The 15,473-nt window shown below is 45.4% G+C and overlaps 1 protein-coding gene across 1 annotated transcript in view; it reads right to left on the bottom strand.

Moving 5' to 3' along the window:
* Positions 1-13,992: 13,992 nt before the first annotated feature.
* Positions 13,993-15,473, bottom strand: part of ACOX3 (acyl-CoA oxidase 3, pristanoyl) — a 40,582-nt gene continuing 39,101 nt past the window's right edge. The window contains exons 16-17 of the mRNA XM_056855265.1: positions 14,539-14,625; positions 13,993-14,218 (exon numbers count right to left, since the gene is read on the bottom strand). Coding sequence (XP_056711243.1) covers positions 14,099-14,218; positions 14,539-14,625 — 207 coding nt within the window. The 3' untranslated portion in view covers positions 13,993-14,098. The remainder of the gene's footprint in view (positions 14,219-14,538; positions 14,626-15,473) is intronic.

The raw sequence follows: 15,473 nt of genomic DNA, 5'->3' as shown, positions 1-15,473 counted from the left end.
GTGCACGGAGGGGGGGGGGACTCAGCACTATCAAACGGAAAGAGGAGCAGCAGTGGTTTTATTAGAATGCCCTCTCATTCACCCAGGCCTATTGCACTTATTTAGGTCAATAACTCCTGGGTCGAATGTGTTTGTGCGGGTTCAGGCATAAGTGCACGGAGGGGGGGCGAGGGTTCTCTGCTATTGAGGAGACTCAGCACTATGGCGCGATGATCTCTGTATTGAAAGGGGGAATGCTGGGGCATCTCTGCATTGAAAGGGGGAACGCTGGCATCTCTGCATTGAAAGGGGGGAACGCTGGCATCTCTGTATTGAAAGGGGGAACGCTGGCATCTCTGCATTGAAAGGGGGGAACGCTGGCATCTCTGTATTAAAAGGGGAACGCTGGCATCTCTGAATTGAAAGGGGAACGCTGGCATCTCTGTATTGAAAGGGGAACGCTGGCATCTCTGTATTGAAAGGAGCACGCTGGCATCTCTGTATTGAAAGGGGAACACTGGCATCTCTGTATTGAAAGGGGGCACAGTCATCTTTTGTGATTTATATATATATTTCACAGTTATTTTGATACACTGGTCATATATTTAAAACACTGATCACATTTTTGCGTTGATAGTTTTTTGATTTACATTCGGATTTAGGTGACATCTGGAGCTGAGCGGTTGCAAGCAGCAGTGGAGTGAAGAGAAAGAGAAGGTATCACTCTTCTAGCTCTTCTATCTGTTCACCGGTACCCGTGTGTACTGATGTGTTATTGTGTCTGCTTTAACCCACAAATTAGCAAAAATGAGTATGAAACAGTCATCGTTAGAAAGTTTCCTTGGGAAGAAAAAAAGGCCCAGTGAACAGACAGAAGAAGAGCCTTCAACATCAAAGAAACATGCAACTTTTAACAGACAATACCATGAGTCCTATTTGAAATATGGATTTATCGGGACAGGTAATTCCCACGCACCAAAACCGCTCTGCATAGTTTGCGGCGAGAAGCTCTCTAATGAGGCAATGAAACCTTCAAAACTGCTTCGCCACTTGACCACCAAGCACCCTGGCATAAAAGACAAGCCCCTGGAGTATTTTGAAAGAAAAAAACAGGAGCACGAAGCACAGAAGATATTTATGAGGGCCACCACATCAATAAAGGAGAATGCACTGAGAGCATCATATTTGGTGGCCAACCGCATTGCTAAGGCTAAAAAGCCATTTACTATTGGTGAAGAATTGATCTTGCCCTCCACTAACGACATTTGCCGTGAACTTCTAGGAGAGGCTGCTGTGGAAAAGATAGCACATGTGCCTTTGTCAGCTAGCACTGTGACTAGGCGCATTGAGGAAATAGCCGAAGACATTGAGGCACAATTGTTGGAGAGGATTAATACATCACCGTGGTATGCACTCCAGGTTGACGAATCTACAGATATCGACAACAAGGCACTACTACTTATTTATGTGCGATATCTATATCAGAAGGATGTGCATGAGGATTTGTTATGTGCACTATCTTTGCCAACCAACACCACAGGAGCAGAACTGTTCAAGTCACTGGATGGTTATATATCAGAAAAACTGAAATGGTCCTTTTGTGTCAGCATATGCACAGACGGAGCTGCTGCCATGACCGGATGACTGTCTGGTTTAACTGCTCGGATTAAGGAGGTTGCACCTGAGAGTGAATCTACGCATTGTCGCATTCACAGGGAAATGCTGGCAAGCTGAAAAATGTCACCGGAATTTAACAGCGTATTGATGGATGTCGTTAAAGTTATTAACCACATCAAAGCACACGCACTTAACTCGCGCCTGTTTGAGCAGCTTTGTGAGGAGATGGACGCAGAGTACAGATGCCTTCTCTTATACACAGAAATAAGATGGTTATCCAGAGGAAAATCGCTAACCAGAGTATTTGAATTACGAGAGCCATTGCAAAGATTTCTCTCAGAAAAGAAGTCACCGCTGGCAGCACATTTCAGTGACAAGGTATGGGTCGCAAAACTGGCTTACCTGTGTGACATATTCAGCCTGCTCAATGAACTCAATCTGGGCCTTCAGGGGAAAATGACAACTGTTTTCAAGTTGTCAGACAAAGTAGCTGCATTTAAAGCCAAACTGGAGTTGTGGGGACGGCGCGTGAACAGAGGCATTTTGGACATGTTTCAGACATTAGCAGGGATTGTAGGCGAGACTGAGCTTGAACATTCATTCTGCCAGTTGGTGCACGATCACCTGTCTTTGCTTTTAAAAGAGTTTGAGCGCTACTTCCCAACCACAAAAGACCCACGAACTGGTAAGGAATGGATCCGCGACCCATTTGCCAACAAATCAGGCGAATCTAGCATGTCTATGCAAGAAGAAGAACAACTGCTGGAGATTGCAAATGACGGTGTCCTTAAAACTATGTTCAAGACAACACCCCTTCAGAAACTATATATATTGCAGAGGGACCTCTACAGCTAGACTCCAGCAGTACCTGGCTTGAATAAAATCCTTCCATTATATGGAAGCTATTCACTTCTTTTAAAAAAACAATTGACTTGTTTTAATTAGAGGGTGTGGGAGAGATGAACAAGAGAAATGTAAAAATTGGTTAACAATTCAAGTGTTATCTTGCATATTTAAATATGTGTCCTCTTCTCTTTTTTTGCTGTTATAAGACTCATGTAAGAGACCCTTCTTTGCAAGCCTGTACACACACACACACACACACACCGTGGAAAAATAATTCTGACAATTGTACATAGTCTAAAAATAAAATAAAGATACATGCATCGGGGCAAGGGGAAAGCACCTCTTGTACTTTATGAACCAGTTACCAATGGCAAACAGTTTGAAGGTATAATTGTACCTGCCTGTTGGAAAATAGTATACCACACTTTCAGATTAGAACTCTGCCAACATGGTGGTTGAAGCATGAGTCCACTTCATTTTATAGGATCATCAGAGTCAGGATGACTACAAGACAACACTTCCCTTTGCTGATTTAGGGCTTTTGGATCATGACTGATCTCAGGGCAGAATTACGTGTTTTATTCAACTGTTCTTCTCCCTGACATAGGACATCTGTGTAAAGACCCCCTAACATACATGCTAGATCGCTCATGCCATGTTATTAGGGCTGTCGATTCGGTTCGTCCCGAACTGAAAAACAGCCGAATTTCCCCTGATTCGGCGGTTTTTTAGTTCGGATGGAACCGAACTCTAAAAAGAGAGGAAAACGGGGAGCCGAATTCAGCGAGTTTGGGGTGTTCGGTGAATAAATTCAGCAAATTCGGGGTTCGGCGCAGCAGCATAACTGTCAGTTAGTAAGCAGCATTCTCCCCCGGCTAATCGGTGGCCAAGCTGGGTCTTCTTCTGGCCAATCAGTCGCGATTGAGTGCATGAGCCCAGCTGCTGCGCGGCCCGGCTGGGGAGAGAGAAATCCCTGTGGGGGGGGGGTGCTTGTGCACATTCGCTCTTTTCCGTGGCTGCAGGGGGCACATTTTTTGGGGTACAGCCCCCAAACCTTCAGTGTAGCTTCAGAGGAGCCTTCTTGCAAGAATCCCCAAGTTTTGTAAAGATTGGATCAGGGGGGGCTGAGATATGGGCCCCGAAAGGGGTCCCCCCTTAATGTGCATTTTTATTCCATTTACAGCACACATTCGCTCCTTTCCGTGGCTGCAGGGGGTGCATTTTTGGGGGTACAGCCCCCAAACTTTCAGCGTAGCTTCAGAGGAGCCTTCTTGAAAGAATCCCCAAGTTTTGTAAAAATTGGATCAGCGGGGGCTAAGATATGCCCCCCCTTTTCCCTATTGGGATGAATGGGATCAGTCGATCCTATGTGCATCTTGACAGTGGCAAATCCAAGGCAAAACCTCCCGTGCTTAAATAGAACCGTATTGGATTACCTAGTCCTCCAAGTCCCTCCTGATGGAACAAAAGACACCCACAGTAAGACCCCTTTTGGGGCTTTAATCTATAAATTTTCTCCTGTGTGTGTGTGGGGTGTGTGTGTGGGGAGGGAGCAGTTTCTGTGGGTGGGTGGGGGAAGCCAAAGGGGGCTTTCGCCTGTTCTGTCTGGGGTGTGTGTGCTCCCTCAAGTCTCTCCCTGGTTTGAGGGGGGGGCTTCAGTTGTGTGTCCTCAGGTTTTCCCTCATTCATAAGATCGGTTAGGTCTATTTTGATGCTTGCTCAAAAATTGTTTTCAAATTGTGACTTAATGCATTTGCCTGGTCCCGAGTCCGATGCAAAAGGGGAAATTCCACCCCCTCCTGCTCCTGATGCTTAGCTAGCATGCCTGTGTCCCTTTCCATGGTTTGCAAACTCCCAGGCATCAGGTGTTGCTTTTCATGGTTGCAAACGTCTTCTGTCCCTTTCCATGGTTTGCAAACTCCCAGGCGTCAGGTGTTGTTTTGCATGGTTGCAAATGTGATGGTTTGCATGGTTGTGTTGCTTTGCATGGTTTGCAAACTTCTTCGCACCTGCCCCACCCTTGCTCCCTGCAGCTCAGCTGTTTGTCGGGGCTGGGAGCTTCAAGTGGCAAGCTCTGCTAATTGCAAATGCACATTAAGGAGGGGGTACCCCTTTTGGGGCCCATATCTCAGCCCCCGCTGATCCAATCTTTACAAAACTTGGGGGTTATTGCAAGAAGAGTCCTTTGAAGCTACGCTGAAAGTTTGGAACCTCTACCCCAAAAAATGCCCCCCCGGAGCCGCGGAAAGGTGCCGTTGCGATTTTAATGGCTTTATTCAGCTGAATTTTTCCCGAACTCCGGACCTCATGCCAAATTGCATGTACCCGAAGCGGGGGAGTTCAGACTTTGGCATTTCCCGAATAAAAACGGGCCGAATTTTGCCGAATCTGAATTTTACCTATTTTTTTTTCAACAGCCCTACATGTTATTACACCATCTGTGCTCATTTATAAACAGCAATGAAGGATGTAGAACCAGGGGACTATGCTATGTTCTCTGTCTAGCGAGCTTTGGAGGCCCTCTCTCCCCTCCGCCTGCCAAGACCCGGGCTTGTCATGCCCTGCTCAGAACCTTGTTTCGATCGGGGGCGCTTTTTGCGCCCCCTTCCTCCGTGCAAGGCCTCAGGCCCTCGAGGATAACACCGCCGGCACCCCCTCGCCTAGACGCCTTTGGTGATAGGTGACTCGCTACCCCCCCCCCGCTGACACAAGTGCGGCACATAGCCCCCCCGGTGGTCGTTGTTAAAACAGCCCCAAACCCACGAGAATCGGCGGGGCGCCGAGGGAGACCATCCCTGACCTCCGTGCCAAAGATCAGCATTCTGCCCGGCTCTCTCTGCAAGCTGGTGGGGGTGGCCCGCCTGACAGGGGCGGCATTGTGTTTTAAAAACCAGCTCCCAATTCCATGAAAATCGGCGGGGCGCCCAGGCTTGCCGCCCCTGACCTCTGTGCCAAAGCTCGGCGCTCTGCTGGCCTCCCTCCATGAGTTGGTGCGACGATGCCGCCCTGCAGGGCTGTCGTGCTTTAAAAAAAAAACCCCACACATGTGGGCAAAAAACGGCAGGCCCCGTTCAGTCTCTCTCAGGGGTGGGTTGGGGTGTCTGTGTGAGTGTTTTGCTGGCATGGCTTAGCTCCGCTAGCCTCTCTTTTTCCACATGAGGCTTAAGGTAAAAAGGCTGCAGAGGACTGCTTCAAAACCTTTTCCTTTGTGTTTCATTTTTTTACTTTCACGGGGCAGCTAAGCAAGTAAGAGTCTGAGAGCGGAGCCCTCCTCATTCAGCCCCTAGAACCAGCCATATCTCACTGGGCGGTCGGTGGTTGTTTTCAAAGACAGCTAGATTGCTTCCTGGAATCTGCCGGCACATGGCTTCAGACACCCCTGCTGCATAATGTCCCGCTTCAGCCAGCCCCCCCACTCCCCCTCCACTCCCCCCTCCCAGACTGTAAAAAATGTCTACGTGCCATAAGATGGCTGTTTTTGCAGAGAGGTGCTTAGAAAACAGATAAGGGGATCTGTCAGTCAGGGTTGTCCTCTAAAAACTCCGCTCTGCAGGGCAAGAAATGAAGGAAAGTTTCTGACACATGAAGGTAAACTAGCTGGCTCTCGTACTCTGGTTCATAAAGATAAGGGGGAAGCTAGAGAGAACCCTCCCCCGCCCTTCTCCCCCCCGCCCTTCTCCCCTCCCTTCTCCCTCGAAACCCGTCGGCTAAGCTGCATACTCCACCCCTCCCTTTCCCCTGGAAGTAACCTATGAAATTATTTAACTGGGGATCAGGTGGTAGGAAATGGAGGCGTTTTCTAATACCAGCCCCTCCCCTTTATTGCATAGGCTGGGGCAAACGCCTTCTTGCTTTCTTTCTATTGTGAGAGCTCCTGCTGGTAAGATCTGTTAAATAAGCACACTCTATACTACACAGGAACTATGAAACCACGTTTCTCTCTCTCTCTCTTTCTGCAAAACGTGCCTAAAAGCTGCAAAGTTTAACTTCCCTATCACCTGCAGCCGTTTTGGTCGGAGGTTGGGAGAGAGAAAAAACGGCGGTGGTTTGTCTAAAGGGGAAATATTCTCTCTCTCTCTCTCTCTCTCTGTGTGTCTAACAGAGAACTCCTGCTGTTAAAAACAGGAAGCCAGACATAACAGCTGACGGGGTTTGTAGAAAAAAGCATGGTGTTTCGGCATGGGGCTTGTCTGTGCCTGGGCATGCTGCAGTCAGTCTTACAAACTCTCTAGTTTCTAAATATTGTCGAAGGCTTTCACGGTCAGAGTTCATTGGTTCTTGTAGGTTATCCAGGCTGTGTGACCGTGGTCTTGGTATTTTCTTTCCTGACGTTTCGCCAGCAGCTGTGGCAGGCATCTTCAGAGGAGTAACACTGAAGGACAGTGTCTCTGTGTCAAGTGTGTAGGAAGAGTAATATATAGTCAGAAAGGGGTTGGGTTTGAGCTGAATCATTGTCCTGCAAAAAGTATCAAAGGTAATGTGCTAATCATTGTCCTGTAAGTATCAAGATAATGTGCTAATGAGGGTGTGGTATGTTAATGTGGAACAATTGTATCCTGAAGTGTTCTGTTAATGTATGAAATCCAAAGCTAATCCGCATGGCTATTGTGGACTGTAGTCTTTGTTAGTCTGGAGGTTTTCAGGACAGGAAGCCAAGCCTTATTCATTCTTAAACTCTCTTCTTTTCTGTTAAAGTTGTGGTGATGTTTATGAATTTCAATGGCTTCTCTGTGCAATCTGACAAAATAGTTGGTAGAATTGTCGTCTTTCAGTATGTTGGAATAAGACCCTGTGTCCTGTTTGTGTCAGTCCATGTTCAGCCACTGCTGATTTCTCAGGTTGGCCAAGTCTGCAGTATCTTTCATGTTCTTTTATCCTTGTTTGTATGCTGCGCTTTGTGGTCCCGATGTAAACTTGTCCACATCTGCAAGGTATACGATCTACTCCTGCAGAGGTGAGGGGGTCTCTTTTGGCTTTTGCTGATCGTAGCATCTGTTGTATTTTCTTGGTGGGTTTAAACACTGTTTAATTCATTATGAAATCAGAAGGGCCATTAAACCAAACAAAACTCAGAAAACTCAGGAAAAACAGTCTCCCATAGGAAAGGTATTCTTGCCATTTATTAAAAGAGTCACTGATAGGATGGAGAAACTTTTGGAAAAACATAACCTACAAACAGTGTAGCATGCTCCAACAACCTCTCCCTAGTAAAAAAAACCCCACTTGTTTGGGAGAAACTCCAGCCCTGGAGATGGGATGCCAGACACTTGCTCTTGAAACCCCCCGCAGGCCACATTATAAATTGCGTTCTAAAAAAAATACACAGGGAATCACACGCACCTGCCTGTCTAGCAGCAGCTGGAACCCACCATCCCCCACACGCTGGTCCCGCCCCAAGGTCTCCCACTGTACAAATACAAACTTGCAAGAAATGACAGCTCGCTGAGACATTTTGTAGTCCTATATGCTACTGCCTGGATCTGATCCAGCAGGGCCTTTCTTGTGTTCTTATGGCATGAGTGGGGATTCAAAGCTGGGTCTCCTAGAACCTAGTCCAACTCTCCAACCACACTGGCTCCCATTTCATGTGCCTTAGCTGGCTTGTTCTATTCTCAGCAAGATGTATCTGCCCATCATATGCAGGGGGTTTATTGGCAAATAATGTGCCCTCAGCACCATTTTGGGTTGGCAAAACAACATGGGGGAAGGCAGGAATCCCTCCTCCCCCCATGCTGCCCTGGTCCCAACCAGCACTGGACCCCCACAATCCTCTAAAAGCCTTCCTGCATGCTACAAAATGAGATGCATCCCTGGGTGACGGCATCTCATCTTCTTTCTCCCTTAGTTAGGGCTGGGGCTTCTGGTTTGGCAATAGTAGCTGAGATATCAACATACCACTTTAATTTTAAATGCCTTAGGGCAAGGGTCTCCAACCATCGTGCCCACCAACAACTTTTCTGGCACCCGCCCAGTGTTTTCAGGAAGTGGGTGGTGCCAAGTAGGGGTTTTGCCCAGGAAAGCTTCTTATTGAATATGGGAGATTTAATTGGCTCTGCAAATTTTTTAAAAATGTTGCTTTGGTAGCAGCTGCAACAATTATTTAGTGGCTGGCTCCGTCTCCTGCAGCAGCCATTTTGTGGCAGCCATTTCGTTGCTGGACCCACTGTGCCCTGTCAGAATTCAAAATGTACTTGCAGGTTTAAAAAGGTTGGGGACCCCTGCCTTACAGCATATATTTTGCAAACTGCCTTGAACTTGCAGAGGAGGCAGGTTTTTAAAATACATAAATAAAACCACCACAAAAAATAATAGTAATGCTGCCATTCCTGGGAATTGTTTTCCTGTGAAAATAAGTTTGCGTACCACCCAGACAAAAGCCACAAGGGATTCTTCAGATGAGATGGAGAATCATGCTGGATGGAGTTCCTGAGTCTCATTCCCTGGAGGTGCCATTTCTCCTCAGAACTCATCAATCAGAGAATATTTCCTCAGAAGCCTCACACATCCAGTAATTCTTTCACCCAAACTCTGTGACCCATTTATTCCTTACTAAACAATGGCTAATGCTTGAAAATAGGATTTTACATTCTTAACTGTTGAGATAATATTCATATAATCTTTCTGTGGAACTCTCCCAAATTTAATACATGGTTAAGAGATTATCATCATTGTGTTGCCAGTTATGACCCACTCTTTCAGGCAGGCAGAACACATCAGCATTCTCAAGACACTCTGGATCAGAGAGCTCACATTTAGTAGTTAAAATTGATTTTAATTAACAAAACGTATCTCAGCCCAAGTGCAATAAGTACTCTGCACTCCAGGAACAAAGCAAACATTTCCATTTTAAAAACACTGAAAGGGTCTTGCTGGATGAGATGCATCTAGCCTAGCATCCTGCTTCCAACAGCATCCAGCCAAGAACTTCAGAAAAATTCAGAGCAGAGTGGATGAAGGCAAGAAGATCCTTCTCCTGCTGTCTGTTCCCAGCAGCAGAGATTCAGAATAAACAAGCTGAAGCAGCTGCAAGGCCTCACCAGGCAAAGCCCCACCTGAGAACGAAGGAAACCCAAAGGAAATCAGGCAAGTGAAGAAAACGGACCCAGAGGACGGAAGAGGAGCAGACAAAGGCACAAACTGACCACCTTTCCCTCGACTAATAGGTAACTGTAATGGGAAAGATTATCTGGCATTAGTAGATGCTGGAGCAGAAAGGAATTGTGTAAAATCTGAATTTTTAACACAAGAGGTTAGCTGCAGGTATTCATTTATAAAATCTTGCCATGCTGTGCAGAAGCATGAGATTTATCATATCCAGACCCTGATAAATAGACAAGAAAATGAATTAGAGACTGGTCAGATTGAAGGACTGGATGCTGATTTTCTGATTCCTTATAATCATAAAACCATAGAGTTGGAAGGGTCCATACAGGGCATCTAGTTCAACCCCCTGCTCAATGCAGGATCAGCCTAGACTAGAGCATCCCTGACAAGTGTTTGTCCAGCCACTGCTTGAAGACTGCCAGTGAGGGGGAGCTCACCATCTCCCTAGGCAGCTGATTCCACTGTTGAATTAATCTTACTGAGGTGGGGGATTCCTCTCATATCCAGCTGGTTCCTTTCCACCTGTAATTTAAACCCATTATTGTGAGTCCTATCCTCTGCTGCCAACAGGAACAGCTCCCTGCCCTCCTCTCAGTGACAGCCCTTCAAATAATTAAAGAGAGCAATCATGTCCCCCCTCAACCTCCTCTTCTCCAGACTAAACATTCCCAAACTCCCTCAGCCTTTCCTTGTAGGGCTTGGTCTCCAGGCCCCTGATTATCCTTGTGGCTCTCCTCTGCACCCACTCCATTCTATCCACATCCTTTTTGAAGTTAAGAAACAATTCACAAAGAAGCCCCTCAAAATAACTGCTCTTATGACACTCAAGGAGTTACAGTCTGTATTAGGATTCTTGAGTTTTGCAAGGGCATTTGTGCCAGATTTTAGTCAGATGATAAAACTATTCTATGAACTAATTCCAGTTGTGCAAAGAAAATCCTTCTGGACTTCAGAAGCACAGACAACATTAGATACTTTGATTGAAAAAATTAATGCTTCTACAGCCTTACGTTCTTGCAGTGTTGAATAACCTCTGGAGATGCATTTGGCATCAGCCCTAGTTATAGAGGCCTTGCAACTTTTTTTTAACCAGGGAGAAACACAACCTCTTTGTTTTTTTTGGAGGGGAGGTATTTTTTTTATCATATCTGTGTTCTAAGACTAAGCACTAATTCAACAGAATAGAGAAACCACTGGCTTTGATTAATCTGTCTATTTTGAAAGCACTGGAAGCAATACCAGGAACACTTATTATAATTAAGTCTGACCTGGCAGCTCCTCAACATCTACAAAGATCAGCTATACCTGAACGCAAAGTTTTACACATATCAGGTGGGGCAAATGGACAGCTCACTTTGAAAACCCACAATTGATGTTTATACAGGGGGCAGAATCAGGGGCTTTATACAGGGGGCAGGCGGGGCCCTTCACTTTAGATCCATGCTGCCAGGAAAGCTGCACAGGGTGGGTTTCACTTAAATCCACGCTGCCAAGGCTGGCGGCGTGGATCTAAAGCAATTCCATGCCGCCTCAATTTGTGGGGCTCCCAGGAATCGGTGTGGTGTAGAATTGCTTTAGATCTGTGTTGCAGGCTTTCTCCAGCCCTAGAGAAGGCCCGCAGCACAGATCTAAAGGGGAATAGCCAAACCCGAATAACCCGAATACCTATTCAGGTTATTTGGGATGGGGCTATCTGGCTTTGCCAGGATTCCCCTTTCCCAGTGGCGAATCTACTATGAAACTAATGAAATTTTTATTTTATTTTATTCACACCAGTGACTGACATGTGAGATAACCCAGTACAACAATTTTAATCAAAATCTGAGATGTAGTGTTTAAATTTTTTTTAAAAATTGTGGTGATCTGCCATAGAACAACCCCATTGAAGAAGATAACAGCTATTATCCAGACCTCGTTGCTGGTGGGAAGGGGCTCACTGCATGACCCATTTTCAAGGACTCCACCCCACCACCCTTTTCTCCGTCATTTGGGCCTCAAGGTCCTTGTAAGGGTAGCAAGGCCCTTTGGATTCTGCTGGATGTTGCCCTGTTGTTGCTGCTTATGGCCCCCATAACAGTTCAAACTTCAGGGTCCCAAAAATGTAGGTCCGCTATTGCCCTTCCCCCTATTCGGCTGCAATTAACCCTGAAAAAAGCTGAAAGGGCTTATTTCGCGTTTATTTGTGGATCAGTAAACCCAACTAGCACTCGCTTTAAAGCCCTAAATGGTCTGGGCCCTTTGTATCTTTGGGACCGCTTTCTCCAATATACCTCCCAGAGAGCTCCAGATTAGAGTCTGCCGCTCATGTGGAGGAGTGGGGAATCAAACCTTGTTCTCCAGATTAGAGTCTGCCGCTCTTAACTGCCACACCAGGCAGACAAGCCATCACAGTATCATATTCAAGGATCTGATGGCTCCACACATGAATACGCTCATCAGTACCAGTTTTGCAGTCCCAGCCCTCAAACAACATTGGCCCACGCTGCACAGCATGCATCTGTACAGAACCAAACTACACAGCAAGTTTTTACTGAGTCAGGTCCAGATTTGACTAGTCTTCCCCACAGTGGCTGCGGGGAATGGCTGTTAAAAAATAATGGAGATCCCATTTGGGCTCAGATTGCCGCCACGTGAGGAAGAAGGGCTCTTGCCTCCCCCCAGCTGCTTTCCTGTACCAAAACAGGGCCAGGGGGAGTTATTAACCTGTTCTTGCTGCCTGACATGCAGAGCAACAAAAACAGGGAAATAATTCCTCTCCCCACGCTGATTTGGCACAGGAAAACGGATGGAGGGAGGCAGGCGCCTTCCCCCCTCCCAAGCCCAAATAGGAGCTCCTCTATTTTTTAAGACATTCCCTGCAGCTGTCATATAGCTACAGGGAACCTGAGTTGGGTCTCAACCTTTCCACTGGGTTGGGGCTGGACCCAAGTCTTTAAGAACCCCAAACCCTACTCTAGTTTGGCCCTTAGACTAACCTCCTTCAACTAAAAGACACATAACTTTCTGTTAAGCATGTCTAAAGCTAAACAGAGTACGGTGCCTAAAAGCACCTTGATTACACTGAAATGTTTAGAATAATAGAGCTGACTGTACCCAGCTGAGTAATTTCTCTCTGCACCTTTCTTTTCCCCCCCTGAGAGCCAGAGTAGTGGTTAAGACTGGTGGTTTGGAGCAGTGGTCTCTGATCTGGAGAACCGGGATTGATTCCCCACTCCTCCACGAGTGGCCGACGTTAATCTGGTGAACCGGGTTGGTTTCCCCACTCCTCCACATGAGTGGCCAACGTTAATCTGGTGAATCGGGTTAGTTTCCCCACTCCTCCACATGAAGCCAGCTGGGTGACCTTGGGCTAGTCACGGCTCTCTCAGAGCTCTCTCAGTCCCACCTACCTCACAGGGTGTCTGTTGTGGGGAGGGGAAGGGAAGGTGGCCAGGCGACGTAGACGTTCTGTGTCCCCATTAACATTCAGTCCTGCTCAGCCCACCTCCTTTTATCTTGCAGGCACCCTCCAGAATCATTCTCAAGTAAGGGCTCGCTTGCAGGGTCTCCCTAAGTTGCACAGGAGAGGCGGGCTGGTTACGGACCAAGTGATAGAGACAAAGGGGAGGCAGAAGAGTCAGGCCAACACGTGGAGTGTACCCTTCCTGGACTGTACAGGAAACCAAAATTGTATCGTTCATGAATATTTGAAACAAACATTTTTCTTTAATTATGTTAATATTTATTCCACCATTTCTAACGATGACACAAAATATATAAATTCTGAGAGCCAAACATATCTAGCAGGTGGAAGAATTTTATTTTGTAACATATAACAAATAAAACTTGGATATTCTGAAAGCAGCTGCTTGAGGTTGATACATCTGCTTTCACTTAAACTAAAAGTACAGATACAATGCAGAACACTGGAGAGATTATGTAGAATTAAACATTTTCACTGCCATCAATTAAATATACTTTAGACGAAAGAATATGGAATCAGTTGCCTTAGAGAGGCATAAACATGACAATCAAAATCTGAAACTTCTCATCTTATATGAACTCTGTGGGCCAAATTTGGAGATGACATAAATATTTCTGCTCAGTAACTGTAACAGGACACTTCAGTGACTCTGACAGAACTATTTAAATTAATAGCAACAGAGAATCTTGGTTAGCTTTGTGTGGACATAACTTTCCTTCTACTTGCTACAATTATTTTTCCAGCTTCAGTTTACTATTGTGTTACTGTTCAAAAAGCAGATGTTAGATTCAGATGTGAGCTCTCATGAACTGAGAGGGACGTAATATTCAAGCTTCAGAAGGATCCCATTCACACATGTCTTGAATAAACCACAAAAGCGAGAACTGGGAAGGAACTGGTCCGTGCTGGTCTCGACGTGATTATGCCGGTGGCCTCAGGCCTGGATGCTGTTTCAAAACCTTTGTGCCACAGAGCACTTCCTTCACAAAAAGTCCCTTCATTTGCAATGTTTAAAACATGATTTCTTTAGCTCATAATAGCGTAAATCATCCCAACCCCTACCTTGGTCACTCCTGTGTACCATTCCATTTACATTCTTGACCTCAGTCTACCCACAGCAGGTTTATTGGCACAAAACTCTGCCCACCAAGACGGTCTCTCCAGCACTTTGCTGCCCTGGAGGACGGAGCTCCACAAGTTCTTATACAGCTGCAAAGGAAAGAGAGTGGCTTCCGTTAAACCAGCCATCTTCAGCCCTTCCTGACCCAGGGGCTGCTTTTAACCCAAAATGGCAACCCAAGAGGACTCGCTCTGAACTACTTTACTGCACACCTCTGCCTCTTTCTATGGGAGCCAGATGGAAAAGGTGGGCGTTTGGACAGGTGCAACTTGGAGGGAAAGACACACGTGCTGAAATACCTTTTCCATGCAATTACTGAGAGAAAAGGAGTTTAATCCTCCTTTTCATCTGATCACCATCATCCCTGCTAGAGCTTTAGAAAAACAGTATATATATATATTTTTTTTACCTCTCCATCTGCTCTGCCAATGGGGGAGTTGAGAATGAAGTCAGGAGGAGCAATAACATCCACCAAGGCAACAGCGTCATCCTTCAGCTGTGCAGAAACAAAGAACGAAAATTGGAAGCAGCTTTGTGCTTTCTGTGGTGGCCAAGAAACGACAGAGTCATCATGACAAATGGTTCACTCGCAACAGCAGACGCCTTCGAATTCGGAAAGCTTCAGTATCATGTCTATCTTTGCTGTTTTTTCAAAAGTTAAATTGATGACTTAATTTTGCAAATTTCTACAGCTTATTTTGACCAAATGGTTTACATTTCTGACCTTCTATAACATTATATGTATTTTAAATCTTCATAATAATCAGTAGCAGATGCCTGCCATGAGAGCTCAGAAAAAAATCCTATGAAGTATTTTTTTCTTTTGGAATGTATGAAATTCTTTTTAAGACACGTTTTTATGCAAAATGTATAGTATTAAGATTTTAATGTAAGGCCATCTATAATAAGAGAATGATACTTTCTGTGCATTTTCTAGACATATTCAACATCTTTTCAAAGATGTTTATTTTAAGATGAATAATTTTGCCCACAATTAATATGCTACAATGTGTATTATGATAATTCAGTACTGAAGAGTCCAGTGCTTTCAATATTAACACATTGTTCAAATATGCTATTAGTCCTGTTGTGAATGTGTGAGACAGTTTTATTTGTTATAAAACTTGTTTTCTGTTTCAACCTTTCTTTTTACCTGTATTTTATACGCCCAAAATTAAGACAGTATAAGGTGCAGCACTTTGGAGCTCTCTGTAGTTTTGACAATATTCATAATTTTGCTTGTAGAACACAAAAGCATTCTAAATTCCATAAATATGCTAAAAAGATAATTACACAGTGGGCACCTCACTTTTCCCTGTATAGTGGAACAGGCTTCCTCGGGAG

Source organism: Euleptes europaea, chromosome 9, assembly GCF_029931775.1.
Source record: "Euleptes europaea isolate rEulEur1 chromosome 9, rEulEur1.hap1, whole genome shotgun sequence".
Classification (NCBI taxonomy): domain Eukaryota; kingdom Metazoa; phylum Chordata; class Lepidosauria; order Squamata; family Sphaerodactylidae; genus Euleptes; species Euleptes europaea.
The sequence above is the reverse complement of the archived record's forward strand: the minus strand, read 5'-3'. Positions and strand labels throughout refer to the sequence as shown.